This window comes from Saccopteryx leptura, chromosome 5 (genome assembly GCF_036850995.1).
Source record: "Saccopteryx leptura isolate mSacLep1 chromosome 5, mSacLep1_pri_phased_curated, whole genome shotgun sequence".
Taxonomy (NCBI): Eukaryota; Metazoa; Chordata; class Mammalia; order Chiroptera; family Emballonuridae; genus Saccopteryx; species Saccopteryx leptura.
The window spans coordinates 202,802,919-202,820,534 of record NC_089507.1 but is presented as its reverse complement, the minus strand read 5'-3'; the positions used below and the strand labels follow the sequence as shown (position 1 = coordinate 202,820,534).

Sequence of the window (17,616 nt, the reverse complement as noted above, 5' to 3'; positions counted from 1 at the left end):
CTCCTGTGGGACCCCAGGCCAGCGGCTGGAGAGCTGGCGGACTCGGTGCCCTGCCAGGGCAGGCCACCGTCCATGAGAGAGGCGGCATCCAGAGCAGTCGCCCCCACCCCCAGCCGTGACGGGCCAGTGGGGGAGGCACAGCCGGGGCCCAGGTGTCCAGCAGGCCCAACTCTGCAGCCCGGGAGGCCTGGACAGCCGTCTGGAGCCCACCTGGCTTTCTGAGGCACTCAGTCTGGGTTCCCAGCCCATCCCTGCTCCCTTGCTCCCCTTCTCCCCAAAGGGCCTTGGGGTGACCCACAGGGAGGCTCCTAAAATTAGAATAGCAGCTGGATTCTCAAGTTAACATGAAATTATTGACCCTGAATACATCCGTCACCTGAAAAGTAAGTCCCTACCCCACATCCCATCAGCTGTGGGGAAACCACAAGTCACCAAGGCATCATTTTTATCCCACCCACCCACCCCGGAGAAAGGCACGGGCACACACACCACCACACTTCCTCCATGCTCTCCCCTACCTGCCCACTCACCCCCCACGCCAATGGAAGCTCCAGTCATACCGGTCTCCTTGCTGCTCCTTCCATACATGACCCCACCTCAGGGCCTTTGCACTTGCTCTTTCCTCCCACTGGAATGCCCTGTCCTGACTTTTCAGGTCTCAGTGCTTATGTCACCTCTTCCAAGTGAGTCTTTCCCTAACTCCCCTAAAGTTGTCCCCCACCCCCTCCACCACACATCCTCCCGACAAATACTCATCCAGTTATGCTCTCTCATTCCCCTGTATAACATCTGTACTATGCTTTCCACAACCAGAGATGAACTCATCCTGTCGGGGCACTGCTCTCAGGGAGAATCAGCCCAATGCTCCCTGTGCCCGGGCTCCCCCTAATAAATAAAGCTGGTTTAAGGTCTGTCTCCCACTAAAATGTCAGCTCCAGTGACAGTGTCTGCCACGTGTACCCCACCTCCCCGCTGTGAAGCACAGTCTCTACCGCTTAGTGGGGCACAAACAATGTCTGATGAATGAATTATTGGATGCATAAAGGGAAAACCCAGTCTGGAAACTGATCCTGAACTCACCTCTATCTGCCTCTGTTTCTGCATCTCTGAAATGGGGCAATAATTGTGTCCACCCTCAGAGAGTCCTGCGAGGACTAAATGGCACGTTCCGTGCCAGACTCCTGGCCCAGTGTCTGGCGTGCAGGGGCATTTGGTAAGTGTTAGTTATTCTTGCTGAGTTATTTCTCAGCAGGGAGGAAAACCTAGGACGGAGGCAAAGCAGGGCTGGTGAGGGAGCACAGTGGGGGAAATTACAGAGGGCCTCAGAAGGCCCCTCTGCCCAAGTTCTGAAACCCGTGACAATGCCCGAGGATGCCTCTCACTACCTATCACTTGCCAAGCGCTGCACAATCCCACTGGGTCTCAACGGTCAACCCAGAAGCAATCACTCTTATTAACCCCATTTGATAAATGAAGAAATTGAGGTACAGACAGGCTTGGCACTTGCCCAAGATTATGCTGTGAAAATGGAATCCTTTCAGAGCTGGACCCTTCCCCGACCACACATTACAGATACGGAAACTGAGGCTCCAAGAGGTTAGTTACCCAGGGTCGCAGCCAGCGTGTCTGTCCTGCCCGTTGATCCCGTTTCCTCAGCCACTACTTCCAGACGCCAGCCGGGCCCTTTGCCTGCTCCCGCCCCGGCCCCTGGCCCCCTGTACCAAAAACCTCACCGTCAGCACCTGCCATCTGCCTGGGGGTGGGGGTCGGTGCGGCGGGCACTCGGGCACATTTCTGTTGAGCCAGCACAAGAGCTAGCAGATTCGTGCCCTCCCACACCTAGCTCCTGGCCTGTCCCTGCTCTCTCTGCCGCAGCCCAGTGACCTGACTCCCTGCCCTCCACTTGACGGCCACCGCCCGAGGTGTCCTGGAACCCAGGCTGCACAGACAGACCACAAACCCCCACGCAGAGAGGCCGGAGCATGAGCTCTGGAGCCGGGTTCCCCAGGTTTAGATCCTGTGTGGCCTATGGCCACGGGCAACTCCTTACCCTCTCGGAGTTGCATTTCCTCATTTGTATTTTTTATTTCCTGATTTGCTCTTATTATTTCTTTCTTTTTTTTTTAAGTTAACCATTTTTTTTTTTTTCAGATTTTATTCATTTTTTTATTAGAGAGCGAGCGAGAGAGAGAACAGGGGGAGGAGCTGGAAGCTTCAACTCCCATATGTGCCTTGACCAGGCAAGCCCAGGGTTTTGAACCGGCGACCTCAGCATTCCAGGTCGACGCTTTATCCACTGCGCCACCACAGGTCAGGCTGCTCTTAATTTTCTAAGGCCTCTGCCACCCCGAGTGATGCTCCCTGCTCAGACTCCACAGTATCAGCTACATTAATAGAGATATTATTATTAATATCTATAATAAGCACTATTATTACCATTATTAGTACCATTATTTACTACAAAGGCATCATAACCCCCCAAAACTCATAGGAGTACCCCATTTCTGTGTGTCCTGAGGCAAGTTATATAACCTGAGCCTCAGTTTCCTCATCAGTAAAATGGGAGTAACTTTCCCTCAGGTTGTTCTCGGGATTAAATGAAGTAACAGAGGATATCAGAACAGATACAAGGCATAGCTTGTCTATTGAAGGGCTAATACCCTCCTTATCCTCAGAGTTAAAAGAGCTGATTTGTCCAAGCAGTGGGTAGGGAGGCCTTCTCCCAGGATCAAGGGATAAATTCTGAAGAATTCCAAGCCACTCTCAGCAATCCCCGCTTCTCTTTCCCAGGGAGTGGTTTAGGGGTACATGTGGGACCCACATGGCCCATGAGACCCTAAGAGGAAGACCACCAGGAAGTGGAGGGCACTGCGACATTTCCTCCCTAACTAAACAAGATGAGAAAGCCCTCCCCAACTGCCCCTGCTGCCTGCCTGGTCTCTAGGTCTGCACACATGTGATGGCTGGAGCGGTGGCAGCCGTCTTATGACCCTGAAGCAATCGGCAAGAAGATGGCAGAGAAAGATGGAAAGAGCCTGGGTGTAAATGGCATTGTTGAGTTCTAAGAGCATGAAGTGTGGATGCCTAGTTATGTGTGTGTGTGGGGGGGGGGAATGTCCTTATGTATAAGTCAGGTGCTCTGCTATGTGCAGCCCAAAGCACCTCTAGCTCTCAGCGACTTTCAATGAACATTTTGTTTAAGGAGCAGAATGACCTAGAAGTCAGAAATGAAGATGTGTTCAAAGCAAAAAAAAAAAAATCCTCCTGAACTACATAATTATATGTTTTCTTGACTTTCCTGCTGAGGGGCAAGGTTGGGAAGACTTGCTGTCACCAGTCTTCAAGGTCACATTGACATCAGAGAGAGAAACACACACACACACACACCCTGCCCCCTTTTCCTGACCCAGGGCCCGATGCCAGCTGACTTTTGGTTAATCTCTTGAAAGTTATACTCCTCCTGCACTGGCTCCAATTAGCTTCCCTGTGTCCCCAGATCAGGCCAAGCCACGGAGGTCTGCTGGAGTGGACAGGCACATGTCGTGGTCAGCTGCATCCTTCATTCGATCCTCCCTCTGCCTCTACTTGCAACAGGATGCTCAGCAGGGGGTGGGGGCAGGGAGGACTGTCCTCAGAACCAACAACCATGACTCAGGCAGAGCTTCTCGGACAGCACTGACCACGAGCAGGCCCCCGCCATGCCCAACACCCATCGCCACAGAGAAGCCAACTCTGGCCAGCTGCTGATGCCTCCTCCTCGCTGGAGCGCTCCAGGGTGCAGCTCTGAGCCTTCCCAGTTCAGCCAAGGACCCTGGAGTTATTTTAGACTCCTCTCTATCTGTCACCTCCCACACCCCGTCCCTCTATCGGCAAACTCTGTTAGATCTACCTTCAAAAAAAAACCCCAGGATCTGACTACTTCTCCCGCCTTCCCCGTGGCCACCCAGTTCCCCGGCACCGTGATCCCCTGCCGGGAGTCCTGAAGTAGCCACTCCAGCTATACCCACCTCTTCACCGCTCTCAGACACACCAAGCTCACCCAAACTGAGCCTCTGAGTTGCTGTCCCTTAGAGAAGGGTCCATCCCTGAACGTCCCCCTGGTTTGCTCCCCTCCTCCCTCAGGTCTCTGTTCATTGAGAAGGTACATGTCCCTACTCAATATCCCTTACTCAATAATCCTTCTCTGACCCCCTGGGCAAGCCGCCCCACCCACCCATATGAAGGGTAAGTCCCCCAACAGCTCCCACATGCTCTGTGCCCACCCCCATGCTGGCACCTAGCACCAGCTGATGTATTGTATATTTCCCTTCTTTCTCTTGTTTATTCAATGTCTCCCCTACCCTTCACCAGAGTTCATGATGCACGTGGGCAGGGACGTTGTCTTGTTCACCGCTGTGTCCCCAGAACCTAAGACGGTGCCTGGCACAGTCGGAGCTCCAAGAAGAAAGAGGATGAGCTTGTGAGCCCCCCTGTTGGTTTTCTCTCCACCCTCCTCTAACTCCCCTTTCACACATCACCCAGGGGCTGACGAGGACCAGAACGTCTGCAGTGCGGGTGTCACTTAAGCACCAGGTGTATACAGTCTGCCCTCCACCACCCACCCACTGGAAAGCCCAGTGGGCCCCCAAAGACAGTGCCTTCCCATGCCCACGGCACCAGGGTTTCCAGCCATCTTCCCATCGCTGTCAATGGTACTTTCGGCCGCCCATCGCGCCAAAACACCAGGACTTGTCCTTGAGTCCCACCCCACCCCCAGCAATGCATCCTGTGCCTTCCATCTCCAAATCAGTCTCAGATCCACTAACTTCTCGCCACCTCGGTGACCCACCCCACCCTCAGCTCATGCCTGGGAGTAGTCACCACCAAGGGCTAAGTCCACATCGGGCTTTAAAGCCAACAGGCAGTCGTGAGCACTGATGGAGCTTCGGAAACACGAGGCCACAGAAAGGTCCGAGGTGTGAGAAGCACCACACGAGAGAGCCCTGACCCAGGCATGTCTGGGCTTCGACCAAAGAACCTGAGCCACAAAAGTCACCCCCCACCTGTCACTGCAGCACATTCAGGACGAGGCCTCTGTGCCCTCCCCACACTCCAGCTGTCTGTTTTCTTGTCTCACTGTTCCTGCTCCCCCGAATCCCCCCACAATTTCTTCAGCCTTTCTTACTGCCTATAATTTTGAGCCTTCTTGAGTCCTTTATGCAGGAGATGAGGAATTAGAATAATAGTTACATTAACTCTATGCCAGGCACCCTTTGAAGCATTTTAAATGATTTGTTCATTGAATCCTCAAAATAGCCTAAAGGAGAAGGTATGGGGGTTTTTTAAGCTTCATTTTACAGGGGTGGAAATTAAGGCACAGAAACGTTAGGTAGCTCGTCCAAGATCACTCAGCTAGGAAGCAGCAGAGCTAGGACTTGAACCCAGATCTGCCTGGCTGTAAGTAAAGTACATGCTCCGGGCTGCTTTCATGGGATCCTCAGGAGAGGGTGGAGTAGCACCACAGTCCGATGTGCTGTGTTTCCCAAATGTACAAATCTGAATTTAAATCCAGGGTTGTTTCACAACCTCCCAGACCTCAGAGTCCCACATCATAGCAAACAGATTAAAATGCACCCACCTCCTACACTGAATATGGGGGTATTTGGACCTGTAAAGTATTTTAAAGGATTTTTCTTAACTTGCTTTTGCAGGTATTTGACGCTGAGAAACAATGACTTTCCAGATTCGCTATGATTTCTAGGCAACTGTCAGGAATGTGTGCAACAAGAGAAAATCCAGCCAGCAACCTGTTTTTGAATGGAATGAGGTTTTACGAACACTCAATGAAGGTTGACATAAGGCTGGAAATGTTTAAACATGTATCCACTTTGATTTTTGCAGCTGTCTCCTCATCTTTACAGCCAATACGTTCTCTTTACAGATGACAAATGGACATACTTACGGGCTCCCTGAAAAGTCTGCAGAACTGAGGCACAGGTGGGTAAGACAGGCCCGTCCGAGTACCAGCTTTGCTACTCTGAGACTGCGTACCCTGGACCAGGTGCTTGGCCTCTCTGGGCCCCAGTTTCCCCAGGTGCAAATGACTTGGAGGACTCAATGAGATAATGCCCAAAGCCCAGCCAGTGCCTGGCCCAGAAGAAGCGCCCCGTGAACAGGAGCCATGAAGGACAAGCGGCAGCAGATAGGAGTGTCCTCGGCACCTTGCTGGAACAGACACCTTTCGGAAGTTGCAGCAACACGGGTGCACAGCTTCTCCAAGTCTCGGCCCAGCCCCTGCCCACTGGGACCTCATGGGAAAGTAGCAACTTGGCCGGTTCCACACGGAGGCTTCAGTGTGATGCCAGGAGGAGACCAAATGTCCCAAAGTGCCCAGCACCATCCCAGAATTAAAACGGAAAACCTTAAGGTGACAGCAACCCAAGTCTCCACTGATAAACTGATAAATAAAACGTGGTCCAGCTGTGCAACAGAACATTATTCAGTCTTAATGAGGAAGGAGATCCTGACATGAGCTACCACATGGATGACCCCTGAGACATTATGCGGAGTGAAGTAAGCCGGTCACAGAAAGGCACACGCTGTAGGACTCCATGTACACAGGGTGCCCAGAGCAGTCAAGTTCAGAGAGAAAGCAGAATGGTGGTTGCCAGGGGCTGGGGGCGGGAGGGATGGGGCTGAGTGTTAAACGGGTGCAGAGTTTCAGTTCTGCAAGACAAAAAGAGCTCCGAGACAGAAGGTGGTGATGGTTGCACAGGACTGTGAATGTACCTAAAGCCACTGAGCTGTACATTTAAAAACAGTCAGGACAGTGTTATGTGTATTTTACCCAATGTTAAAACATAATTAAAAACTCAAAAAGAAAAAGACCTCGGCCTGACCTGTGGTGGCGCAGTGGATAAAGCGTCGACCTGGAAATGCTGAGGTCGCCGATTCAAAACCCTGGGCTTGCCTGGTCAAGGCACATATGGGAGTTGATGCTTCCAGCTCCTCCCCCCTTCTCTCTGTCTCTCTCTCCTCTCTCTCCCTCTCTGTCTCTCTCTCTCTCCCTCTCTCTCTCCTCTCTAAAAATGAATAAATAAATAAATAAATTTTTAAAAAATTTAAAAAAAAAAGAAAAGAAAAAGACCTCCAAGAACCACATCCCGGGATCCCCTCAGTCCTGGGCACAGCGAGACGGCTGGTCGGGAGCCACGCGAGTTCGGAGGGCGTTCTCACCTGAGCCAACAGCCAGTCCACCAGCTTGCTCGCTGGCAGCACCGACTTGTACATCTTCAGGTGGTAATCGCGGTCCCTGCGGAGACGAGGAACACACTGTGAGCGAGCGGATGGGGGAGCATGGAGGCGGGAGCACACCCAGCTCTCCTGCTTCTAGTGCTCCGATCCAACGGTTTCCAGGGTCTTTAGACCTGGGGTGGAAGCAGGGGGAGAGACTGGGACAGCACAGTGTCATGACCCGGATTCCACACCTCACTCACAGTGTGACCTGGAGTACGTCTGTCCCAACCCAGGTCCCCCTTCTCCCAGGGACAGGACTAGATGGCTCTGAGGCTCCTCCCTCCAGCCCAGGGGTTCTCAAGCAGGGGTGACTTTGCCCTGCCCCCCAGGAATACCTGACTGTGTCTGGTGACATTTTTGGCCCTTATGACCTGGCAGGAGGCAGAGGTACTTTGGCATCTCAAGTAGAGACCAGGGATGCCGCTGAACATTCCAAATGCCCAGACAGCTCTCAAATAAAGAATTATCCAGCCCACGATGTCAACAGCATCATGACTGTGAAAGGCTGATAAACTCTGAGCAGTGAGAAAAACTCTCAATTCATTCTCCTTTTCTGTTTGGTTAACAGGCGGTATGTTCAAAGGTAACAAACTACGCCAATGTGGACACACCTCTCCGAGGGCCAGAGTGAGGAATCAGGACACTGCACAGGGCAGGGGTCTGTGACACTCCTGGTTCTCTGAGGCAAATGCTCTGACCCACGTGGCCTCTAAACTCCTGCCGAGTCTCGGTACGAAGGGGTCTGCTGACCTTGCCACCAAATCGTAGTAATTCCTCTGCCCCTGAAGCCAACAAAGATGAGTGCATGTGGCCAGCCCATGCTGAGGCTGCTAAGGTCCGGCTGGGGAGTTTCTATTGGGTGTGTAGGAGCTGGGGAGCCCGGCAGGCCGGGGGATGGAGGGACAGCAGGGGAGGGGCTGAAGAGGCGGAGGCAGGTCTGGGGATGAAAGTGGTTCCCAGGGCCTGACCTCCAACGAGGCCAGAGAGGCCAGCAAAGGCCAGCAAAGGCCCTTCGGCCCTGCTCCTCTGAGAGGGGAGAAGAGCTGTCAGGACAGGGGACAGAGGAATCTGCACCCGGACAGGAACTGGGCCAACCTCTCTGTCCCTTCGTCCACAGCCATAATCTGCCTGGTGAAGAGGACAACCAAACCGCTGGCTTTCCTACAGCAACGACCAGGGGTTCCAGGCGCCACTCAAACTGAAGCCTCGTGACAACCAGAGGCGTGTGAGCTGTTCTTATGCCCATTTCACAGATGCAGAAACAGATTCATTACCTTTCAGCATTTATTCAACATTCACCAAGTGCTACTTTGCCCTAGCCCTGCATTCTCCAATATGTGACAACTTTTCAATCACTTAATATTAAATCAAACTTAAAATCACATTCCTCAGTCTCAAGGGTTTGAGAGCCACATGGGATGGGAGACGGCTGGACTGAACAGCACAGATATGGAGTGTTTCTATCGGTGTGGAAAGTTCTCCTGGACAGCGCTACCCTGTTCAAGGGTCTGGGGACGCAACATTGAGCAAGCTCCCCTGTCCTTCCTGAGTTTACAAGTCAGTGGGAAAAAAATACAGTACACAGATAGCTAAATAAATATATGTCAACTGACATACTGACACTATGACATATGCCATATTGACATACTGAAAAGTTCAAGAAGAAAACCAAAGTAAAGTAAGGAGGATACTGTACACCCAACGGTGATACTTTAGAAAGGTGGTGAGGGAGGGCCCCTGTGAGACATTTGAAGGAAGTCAGGAAGTAAATATGCATGTATATAAGGGAAGAGCATTTTCAGGCAGCAGGAACAAGTGCAAAGGCCCTGAGGTGGACCCCATTATATGATTCCCATTCCACAGAGGGAACGGTTGAGGCACCAGGAGGTTCTGTAACTCTGCCCAAGGTCACAGAGCTGGTAACTAGTAGGCTGAGATTCAAACTCACCACCATGCTGCAGTGTTTCCCAAAAAAACTCACTTCACCCTAACAGCAAACCTCCAGGGAAGGTCTGATTACCAGGCCCGTCTGATGACGCAGACTGAGACTCGGGGCACTTATCAGCCCAAGGCCACCGAGCTGAGGAGAAGCAGAGGTGAAACCAAGGCGTGGAGAGAGGAACTTACTTGATCACAGGCTTGTACAGGCTGTGAAGACGGCAGTACAGCCTCACCCCCTGAAAGGAAGAAAGGGGGGGGTCTGGGATCAGGCCACATCCTCAGGGCTGCCGAATCCAGGCTCCCAGGAAAGAGCTGGCGGGCGGGGGAGAGCTGGAGGGGGAGGAGACTGGTGGGGCGAGTGGAGGAGGAGAGGCCCTGGGGCAGGCCTGCTCTGTGGTGCCTGAGGGGCCAGGGGGACGGGGTCCCTACCTTAGACATGATGTCCTCCAGCTCACTCCGGGCCTTGTACGTGCCATCGTCGTAGCGGAAGCGGTACATCACCTGCTCGTTCTTGAACTGGTGCTTGTCAGAGACTAGAGGGACCCAGGGGGGTGGTGAAGCAGAACAGGCCCCCTCAGCCCCTTTGGACCCACACCCACCATCCCCACCCTCTGCTTGGCCAGACTCTGTGCCAAGTGAAATTTCACTGAGCCTCCTGCCCACGCCACACGCGGGGCCCTGCTGAGACCTGCAACTTGGGACATGAGAGACCCAGAAATACTCCCCCACCCCGATCCAGCCTGTGTTGGGACCCCCTGGGCCCAGCATGTTTGGAGCTGAATCACCAGTGCCTGCGTGGGGAACGGGTGTGCCGGGTCTGAGACCACACTGTCAGGGTTTCTGGAACCATCTCTACAGGGCGGCCTTGCACTGCCCTTGGCGTTTCTCTCTCACACTCCCCACTTTGGATCTATTAGCAAATCCTATAGTCTCTTCCTTCAAAACATTCAGAATCTGACTCTACACTCCCACTTGGTCCAAGCCACCTTCATCTCCCACCTGGAATACCACAGCTGCCTCCTTGGCTCAACTGTCCACTCTCCACACGGCGGCCAAAAGGACCTGTTCAAGTCTGAGTCTAGGCCGGTCTTTCCTCTACTCGAATCTCAGCAGGGGCTTCATATGTCACTCAGAGTAAAGCCAAAGACCCTACAACCCCTTAGAAGGTCTCCACCCCCGACCACGCCCCCTTGGCCCTGTGCCCTCTGGCCTCATCGAGCACTCCCCCTGCCCACTCTGCAGCAGGCATCCTGGCCTGGTGACTTCACACTGGCTTGCCCCTCTGCCTGAAACACCAAGGCCCATCGCTCCCTCCCTCTCTCAGGTGCTGGTTCCACCCTCACCTTCTCCATGAGGCCTTCCCGACTCACCTACTCAAAATCGAGCCCCACTCCCTGCTTGCTCTCCCTCCCTACACTTACTGCCACCTGAAGACTCATTTTTATTTCTTATTGACTGTCTCCTCCCTAAAACTAGAAGCTGGGCCCCATGAGGACAAGAGTTTACTTCTGTACTGTTCACCACTCTACCAGCAGTGCCTGGCCCAAAACAGGCACTCAATAGACTTGAAACAAATGTTTCTTCCCTTTTCTGAAGAAACAGACAGAAAATTCTAGTCCCCTGCCCCCACTTCTTTGAGATGTCCCCACCGTGCAGATACCCCAGGGCAGTGAGCAGTTTTATAAGGGCATCCACATTCCTGGGACCCCACTGTGCCCAGGGAACAGGACTACTGTGCAGAAGTACAGAAATAGCTCTGAGTGAGAGAAAACAGGACTGTTGGGGTCTGACCTATTCCTACCCCGTGGCCCACCCGGGCCCAGCTCACTCACCATGGTGGATGATACCATTCTCCAACAAGGCTTGGCCCAAGTTGACCCCTTCTTCAGTCTTGCTGATTTCACCAATTTCCAGGAGCCAGGCCACAAACTCACTGCCAGGAACATAAGATGCGGTTAAGAGGACCTCCCCTGTCCTGAGACCCCCAGGGATCAGCACTAAGCTGGCCTGGCCTCACCCACTCCTGGGAGTGATAGCTAAAACTTCTAAAACTTCCCTCAGGGAAGCAAAGCTTAGGGGGCCCACCGCCCTGGGGTTATACTGAAGCCTCATGCTTCTCCCCATGATCAAAGGCAGAGGTGGGTATGACCAAACTCCAGGCCCTGCCTCAGGGTGGACAGACGGATGGCTGGAAGGAAGGAAGAGTGAGAGGATGGGAGGATGGCTAGACAGGCACGTGGATGGATGGGTGGATGGATGGATGGACGGATGGATGGCTGGAAGGAAAGAAGAGTGAGAGGATAGGAGAATGGCTAGACAGGCACGTGGATGGATGGATGGATGGATGGATGGATGGATGGATGGATGATGGATGGATGGAAGAGTGAGAGGTTGGGAGATGGCTAGACAGACACATGAGTGGGCAGGTAAATGAATGAAAGGTGAGTGGATAAATGGATGCCTTGACAAATGAATGACAGGTGCTTGGAAAGACTGGTAAGCAGGTGATTAGAGGGGAATCTGCATAGATGGGCAGGTAAGTGGAGAGATAACTGGGTAGATGGGTGGAGGAATGGATGTTGGGTGGCCAGACTGATGGATGGATGGATAGATGGACAGATGGATGAACAGAAGCAATGAAGAAACAAGCAGGAAGAACTCAGGATCCAGAAAGATAACTGTGAAGAGTCAGGAGAGTTAATGGTAATCAAATCACATCAGTCTCCTACTTAAAGACCTCCAACAGGCTTCCCCTTACTCTCAGGGAAACAAACAACTCTGCCTTCATGAGAACAAGGTCCTGCAGAAACCGCCCCGTCCTCACTGATATCACCCTCTATGTCTTTCGCTTATTATGCTTTAGCCACATCCACCATCTTCCCTTCTTTAAAAAAATGCCAAATTCCTGCCTGCTTCAGGGCCTTTGCACTTGCTGTTCCCTCTGCCTGGAAACACTATTCCCCAGCTCTTCAGGTCGTCCTTCCTTTTCATCCTTCAGGTCTCAGCTCATATGTCACCTCCTCAGAAAAGCCTTCCCTGACCACCTCATCAAAAGCGGCCCCTTATCCCCACATAATCCATCACATCTCTTGGTTTTACTTCCTTTTTTACACCAGTAGCTGTCTACAGTTGTACCGTGTGCAGGTTCATTTATGCGTCTATTAGCCACCTCCCCCAACCAGAATGGCATCTCCGTGCTGTCATCCGCCTGGCTCCACCCCCAGAACCTAGAGGATGGTCTAAAGCACAGGGGGACTCAGTAATCATTTACTGAACAGACGAAGGGATGAACCATCGAGCAAAAAGGGATATTCTGGAACCAGGAGGAAGGTCTCAGGGAGAAAGCAGGCAAGCCCAACGAGACTACCCAGGAAGAGTAGAGGCTCAGTCAGAACCCAGGTCCTGGATCCTGGCAGTGTGCTCCGGCCCAGAGCTGAGCTCAACCCACTTGAAGTCAGCAGGAAAAGGGAGAGCTGGGAACGAGACTGCTTCCGCCTAGCAATCTGTGTTCAATGAAAGCAGGTGGCAGCTGGCCAGAGCACAGAGCTCTCCTGCTTATCGAAACCAGCTGTCCCGCCTCCAATTACAGGGCCAGAGGGGGGCAGGGCTATTTTTAGCTTTCCAGGGTTTGCTGAGCAAAGACCTGCCTTGTGTGTAGGTAGTGGTGTGTGCTGAGGCATTCAGAGAGCCCCCGGGTGCAGGCCCAGGGGGGGCGCAGAAGAAATGGATCTATAAATATTTTGCGGAGCAGGACCCCAGGTAGGGAAGAGATTGTCCTGGGTCCTGCCCACCCCCAGTTCCATTCTCTAAGTCCCAAAATCAGAAAGAGAGAGAACGTGGCCAGTAGCTGAGACAAGGGAACAGATGTTGGGTGCCCACTCTCTCGGAAGCTGGAGGCTCAGCGTCCGGCTGCCCACTCGCTGTCCCGCTGGGAGCCACCTCAGGCACTGACCCACAGCCCTGCGGTCAGGGTAGGCAGACACCACGACAGGAGACGACAGACCAGAGGACAGCAACTGTGACCATGTTTCTGCCCTGGGCCCAGTCTTGCCCTTTCTAGAGGGTAAACAAGGGTTCACAGCTTGCTGGGCAAATTTGGGCAAGCCACTGTCCCTCTCTGGGCCCCACCAGGGCCCATCTGGCAAGCGGTTCACTCAGGGGCCTTCTGGATTTAACAGGTAAACTTTCTAATCATATAAAATCTTAGCTGGGATCCAGCCTGCAAAACCACGTAAAATTCTTTTCTGAAGACGCGAGCCACTCCTCAGTGTGGCTGCCCGTGGCTGCCTGGGAAGACTAAGGCATCTTATGGCTTTTCAAGAGAAGCCGGAAATCCCGCATTTCCTGTGAAATCTCCCAACTGGTATATGTAGATATTGAATCCAAGTTTTCCTGAAAGCACCACGTGGCCTATAGAAAACACATCTGCAAACTGCACTGGGTCAGTGGGGCACCATTTGCCACCACTGGGGTGCAGGGAAGGGTGTTCTAGGCAGGGGGATCAGAACACACAATGGCCCTGAGGGAATGAGGTTAGGCAACTAGCAATCCTCCAAACCCTGGGGGCTGCAAACAGCAGCAAGTCCAGTCTTCCAGGAGGACATGGCTGGGGACACAGAGGGAAGAAGGTAGCCTAGCATGGGGGGCTAGTTAAGAGTTAACACGTATCCAGCTTTCATCCCTCCTTCCTTGCTGTTCCACAGAATCATTCACCTGGTAACATGTACTCGGTCTACTATGTGCCAAGCCCAATGCTGGCCATGGGATACACCGATATATAAAATATTTGTAGTCTTCCTGGCAAAGTCCCCAAGCTGAGGCCCCGTATACCACTCATCACCCCCTTCAAGAATACCCCTTTTCCTGGCCTATCTCTTCCATGGCCTTGAGCTCCATGAGGGCAGAGACTGGGGGTGGGGAGGCATATTAATCCCCGTAACTCTGCTTCCAGAAAATATCTGCAGCAATGGTCAACAAACCATTATTGATCAGCTATTATATGCTAATACCCTGCACCTGTACACACAGGTAGCCTAGACAGCTAGGCCTCTTCCACCTCAGAGCTTCCGTTCTGGCAGATGTGAATAATTGAATAACATCTGACCTCTATCAAGGGTGAAAGCAAAGGCCTTCTCCTTCCAGGAAGCCTTCCCTGACTGCCCCTGCCAGACAGACCATCGCACTTTGTCCTGAGCTCTAACAGCTCTGACAGCCTCCTTCAGGGACTGCATGCTGGCTCACCCTCATCTCCTCTTCTGCTTAGATTCTTCCAATGACCTCCCAGAGCACCTGGAATAAAACCTGAACCTCTTACCCCTTACCTGCCTGATCCGGCCCCTGTGAACCCTGTGGCATTGCCTCCCACCCCTTTGCCACTCGCTCCCTCCAGCCACATTGACCTTCTTACTGTCCCTCCGTTAACTCAGTCAAGGCTCATTCCACCTCGGAGCTTTCGCACCTGCTGTTCCCTCTGCCAGTATGCTGTTCCCCAGATCTTTTCATGGCTGACTCTTGCTGGTCATCCAGACCAGGGTTAAAATGTCACCTCCCCTGAGAGGCTCTTCCTGACCACCCAGTTGAAATAGCACCCCATTTCCTTGCCTCCTTACACCAACCTACTTACTTCCTTACAGTATCGTCAACTCTCTGAATTCCCTGCTTTATTTGTCTTCATTTGTATTTGTCTACCTGTCTATTTGCTGATTCCCCAACCGGCTGGTCACCTCCTTGAAGTCAGGGATTGCGTTTGTCCTGTTCACAATGGGCACATAGTAAGTAAACACTGAATGAATGAGATGAATGAATGGAGAATCAATTCTATCTCCCCAGCTAACCTGAGGATCCCAGCGGACAAATGCCATGTTCCTCCCATGGTGCCTCCACAGTAATATACAGATTTCATTCCTTAGTTTTTGTCATGTGGCATCTGTGAGTGCTGTCTGTGAGTCAGGCAAAAACAGGCCACTCCTTAAGCCCAGAACCCATTTCTATCACTGTACTGAGCACGTCACGTGCATTTTCTCACTGCATCCTCCAACAATCTATCAGGCACATTCTCTTCTCTCGTGCTAACTGATCATTTACTAGGCTCAGAGAAGTTAAGAAACTTGCCCAGAGCCACACAGGTAGAAAGTGGAAGATCCAGGACTTGAGTCCAAGTCTGACGCAAAGCCCAACCATTATAGGTTATAAACATAAATCAAACGCTTTTTTTGTATTCATGGGGTTCCTTGTCTAGTAGTGGAGACAGAGATGGATAAAGTAACTATCAAGTAAAAATGAAATGTGCCAAATATAGATAAAAATGGAAGAATGCAGCAGAGTGCTGTGGACAGAGTCCTGGAATCCAATCCCAGCCTCCAAATCGGGCCTCTGTGCAGGACCTTTTCCCTCTCTGTGCCTCTGTCTCCTCGCCCTTCAGATGGGGGTAATGGCAGTAACCTGCCTCACAGTGTTGTACGAGGCTCAAAGGAATGGCTATGTGCCAGCACCTGAAATTATGTCTCTGTGGCTGCTGGTCCCTTCCACCTGAGGGGACCAGGGTGCCCCTGGAGGAGCAGGCTCGGGGCCGAGCCCCGGAAGGGAAGGCGGAGATCACGAGCCCCAGGCTTGGGTGCAGAACAAAGCCAAACAGGGAGAAGAGTTTTACAGAACAGTCCCCTGCAGGATGACCCGTCCTTAGGGCCCACTGGTTACACAACAAGCTTCAGTCCTGGCCTTGCTTCAAATGGGCAGTAAGAGAAATCTTCCTAATCCTTCCTGAGGAGACGGAACATTCACTGAAGCTGTAATCGCGGACAGGTTATCCCATCCGGCTGGACTAGGAGCTGGACTATGATCTCGAAGGGGCTTGGCAGGAGGTGGGGAGGTCTTCTGACCCCACGGGGCTGGAGGAAGGTTCCTCCTGGAAGAAAAACTTCCTTTCTGCCCAGAGATTAGGGATTAACTGATGGAGACCAGCCAGGCTTTCCCTTCCCCACTCCCCACAGCCCACAGGTCCTCTCCACCCAGACTGCGTGGAGCTGGGGTGGCTGACTCCCGAAGGCAACAGGATGGCCCCGGATCCAGGGCATCCTGGTCACCACCCCCAAAACCTCTGCATCAGATAGGACAGGACAGAAATCAAATAGAAAAACAGAAAAGCTACTTTCAGAGTATATCAAGCACAGTAAGTGTTGTGACTCCTCGGCCTCATTCATACATTACGTGGATGTGTGTACCAGGTCACAACATAGAACTTACGTTTTGCCATGACTTAGGGTCAAGCATGTTTGAAAGACCCGACATGGGGGCCCACTACCCTCCCTGACCGCCAAGGGCTGTGCCGCAAGGATCCAGGGCACTTTAGAGGCTCTGTCCCGGGGGGCTCCTGTGGGGAGGGGCAGGGCTGGGGAGAGCCAGCCTCCAGCCGAGACCCAGGGACCCAACGGGAACCGGGATCGGGCTACTCACTTGCCGAGGAAGCACTTGGGGACGGTGCTCAGCTTTCGCCGGCGGTCCTTGATCAGGTTCACCTTCTTGTTCATCATCATGTGGTAGAGCTTCTCCCCCTTCTCCGCAATCATGACGTAGGCGTCCCGCTCCATGCCCAGCTTCAGGCCTGAGGAGGAGGTGCAGTCAGCACCAGGGACAGCACCAGTGCTGGGAGGGGAGGGGCAGGACTGAGGCTCCTGAAAGCTACCCCCAGCTGTCCCCCACTACTGCCTCGGCCAGCAGCCATCTGTAGAACACTCGGGGCACGGTGGTCACTGTCCTAGGCTCCTCAAAAGAACCCGGTAAGGAAGGGTGGCTAATATCCCCCATTTTACAGATGGCAAAGCTGAGGCCCAGAGAAATGAAGTCCCAGAGTAATAATAACCTGAGGATACGTTTTCAAATCCAGAGGTTATTGGCAAGCCAACTGAGATTTTCCTTCTAGCCAGGGATGGAAATTTGCTCATTCCTTTAGAAAATACAACATACACAGGACCCTGGCCCCGATCACTGCCCTACATTTTCTACTTGGACCCGGCCCACTTCTGACAATAACAGAAATGACAATCACAGAAAATGATATAAGCCTCAACTATATGCCACTTAACCCTCAGGAAACCTACAAGCACGTACCATTATTCCTATTTTCGCAGATGAAGAAACTGAGGCCCAGAGAAATTAAGTTCTTTGTACAAGGTTACCCAACTAGAAGTCACAGAACCAGAATTTAGACCCAGGAAGTTTGGCTCCAGATCTGTGTTCTTGGCCACAGCATGCATCCCCCCCCCCATAAATGCAGCCCTGAGGTCGGAGCTTCAACAACACCCCGACTGTAACGAGCAAGGACCCCACAGGCAACATCCCTCTCATGATCACATACGCTCTGCACTGACCACACCTTCGATTCTGACCACAAAGATATTGATC

At 52.5% G+C, this 17,616-nt stretch overlaps 1 protein-coding gene across 1 annotated transcript in view; it reads right to left on the bottom strand.

The window, feature by feature from the left end:
- The window catches only part of PREX1 (phosphatidylinositol-3,4,5-trisphosphate dependent Rac exchange factor 1), a 176,199-nt gene that overhangs the window by 44,525 nt on the left and 114,058 nt on the right, over positions 1-17,616 (bottom strand). Inside the window, exons 10-14 of the mRNA XM_066387557.1 lie at positions 16,669-16,816; positions 11,049-11,149; positions 9,646-9,749; positions 9,403-9,452; positions 7,216-7,291 (exon numbers count right to left, since the gene is read on the bottom strand). Of these exons, the coding sequence (XP_066243654.1) occupies positions 7,216-7,291; positions 9,403-9,452; positions 9,646-9,749; positions 11,049-11,149; positions 16,669-16,816 (479 nt within the window). The remainder of the gene's footprint in view (positions 1-7,215; positions 7,292-9,402; positions 9,453-9,645; positions 9,750-11,048; positions 11,150-16,668; positions 16,817-17,616) is intronic.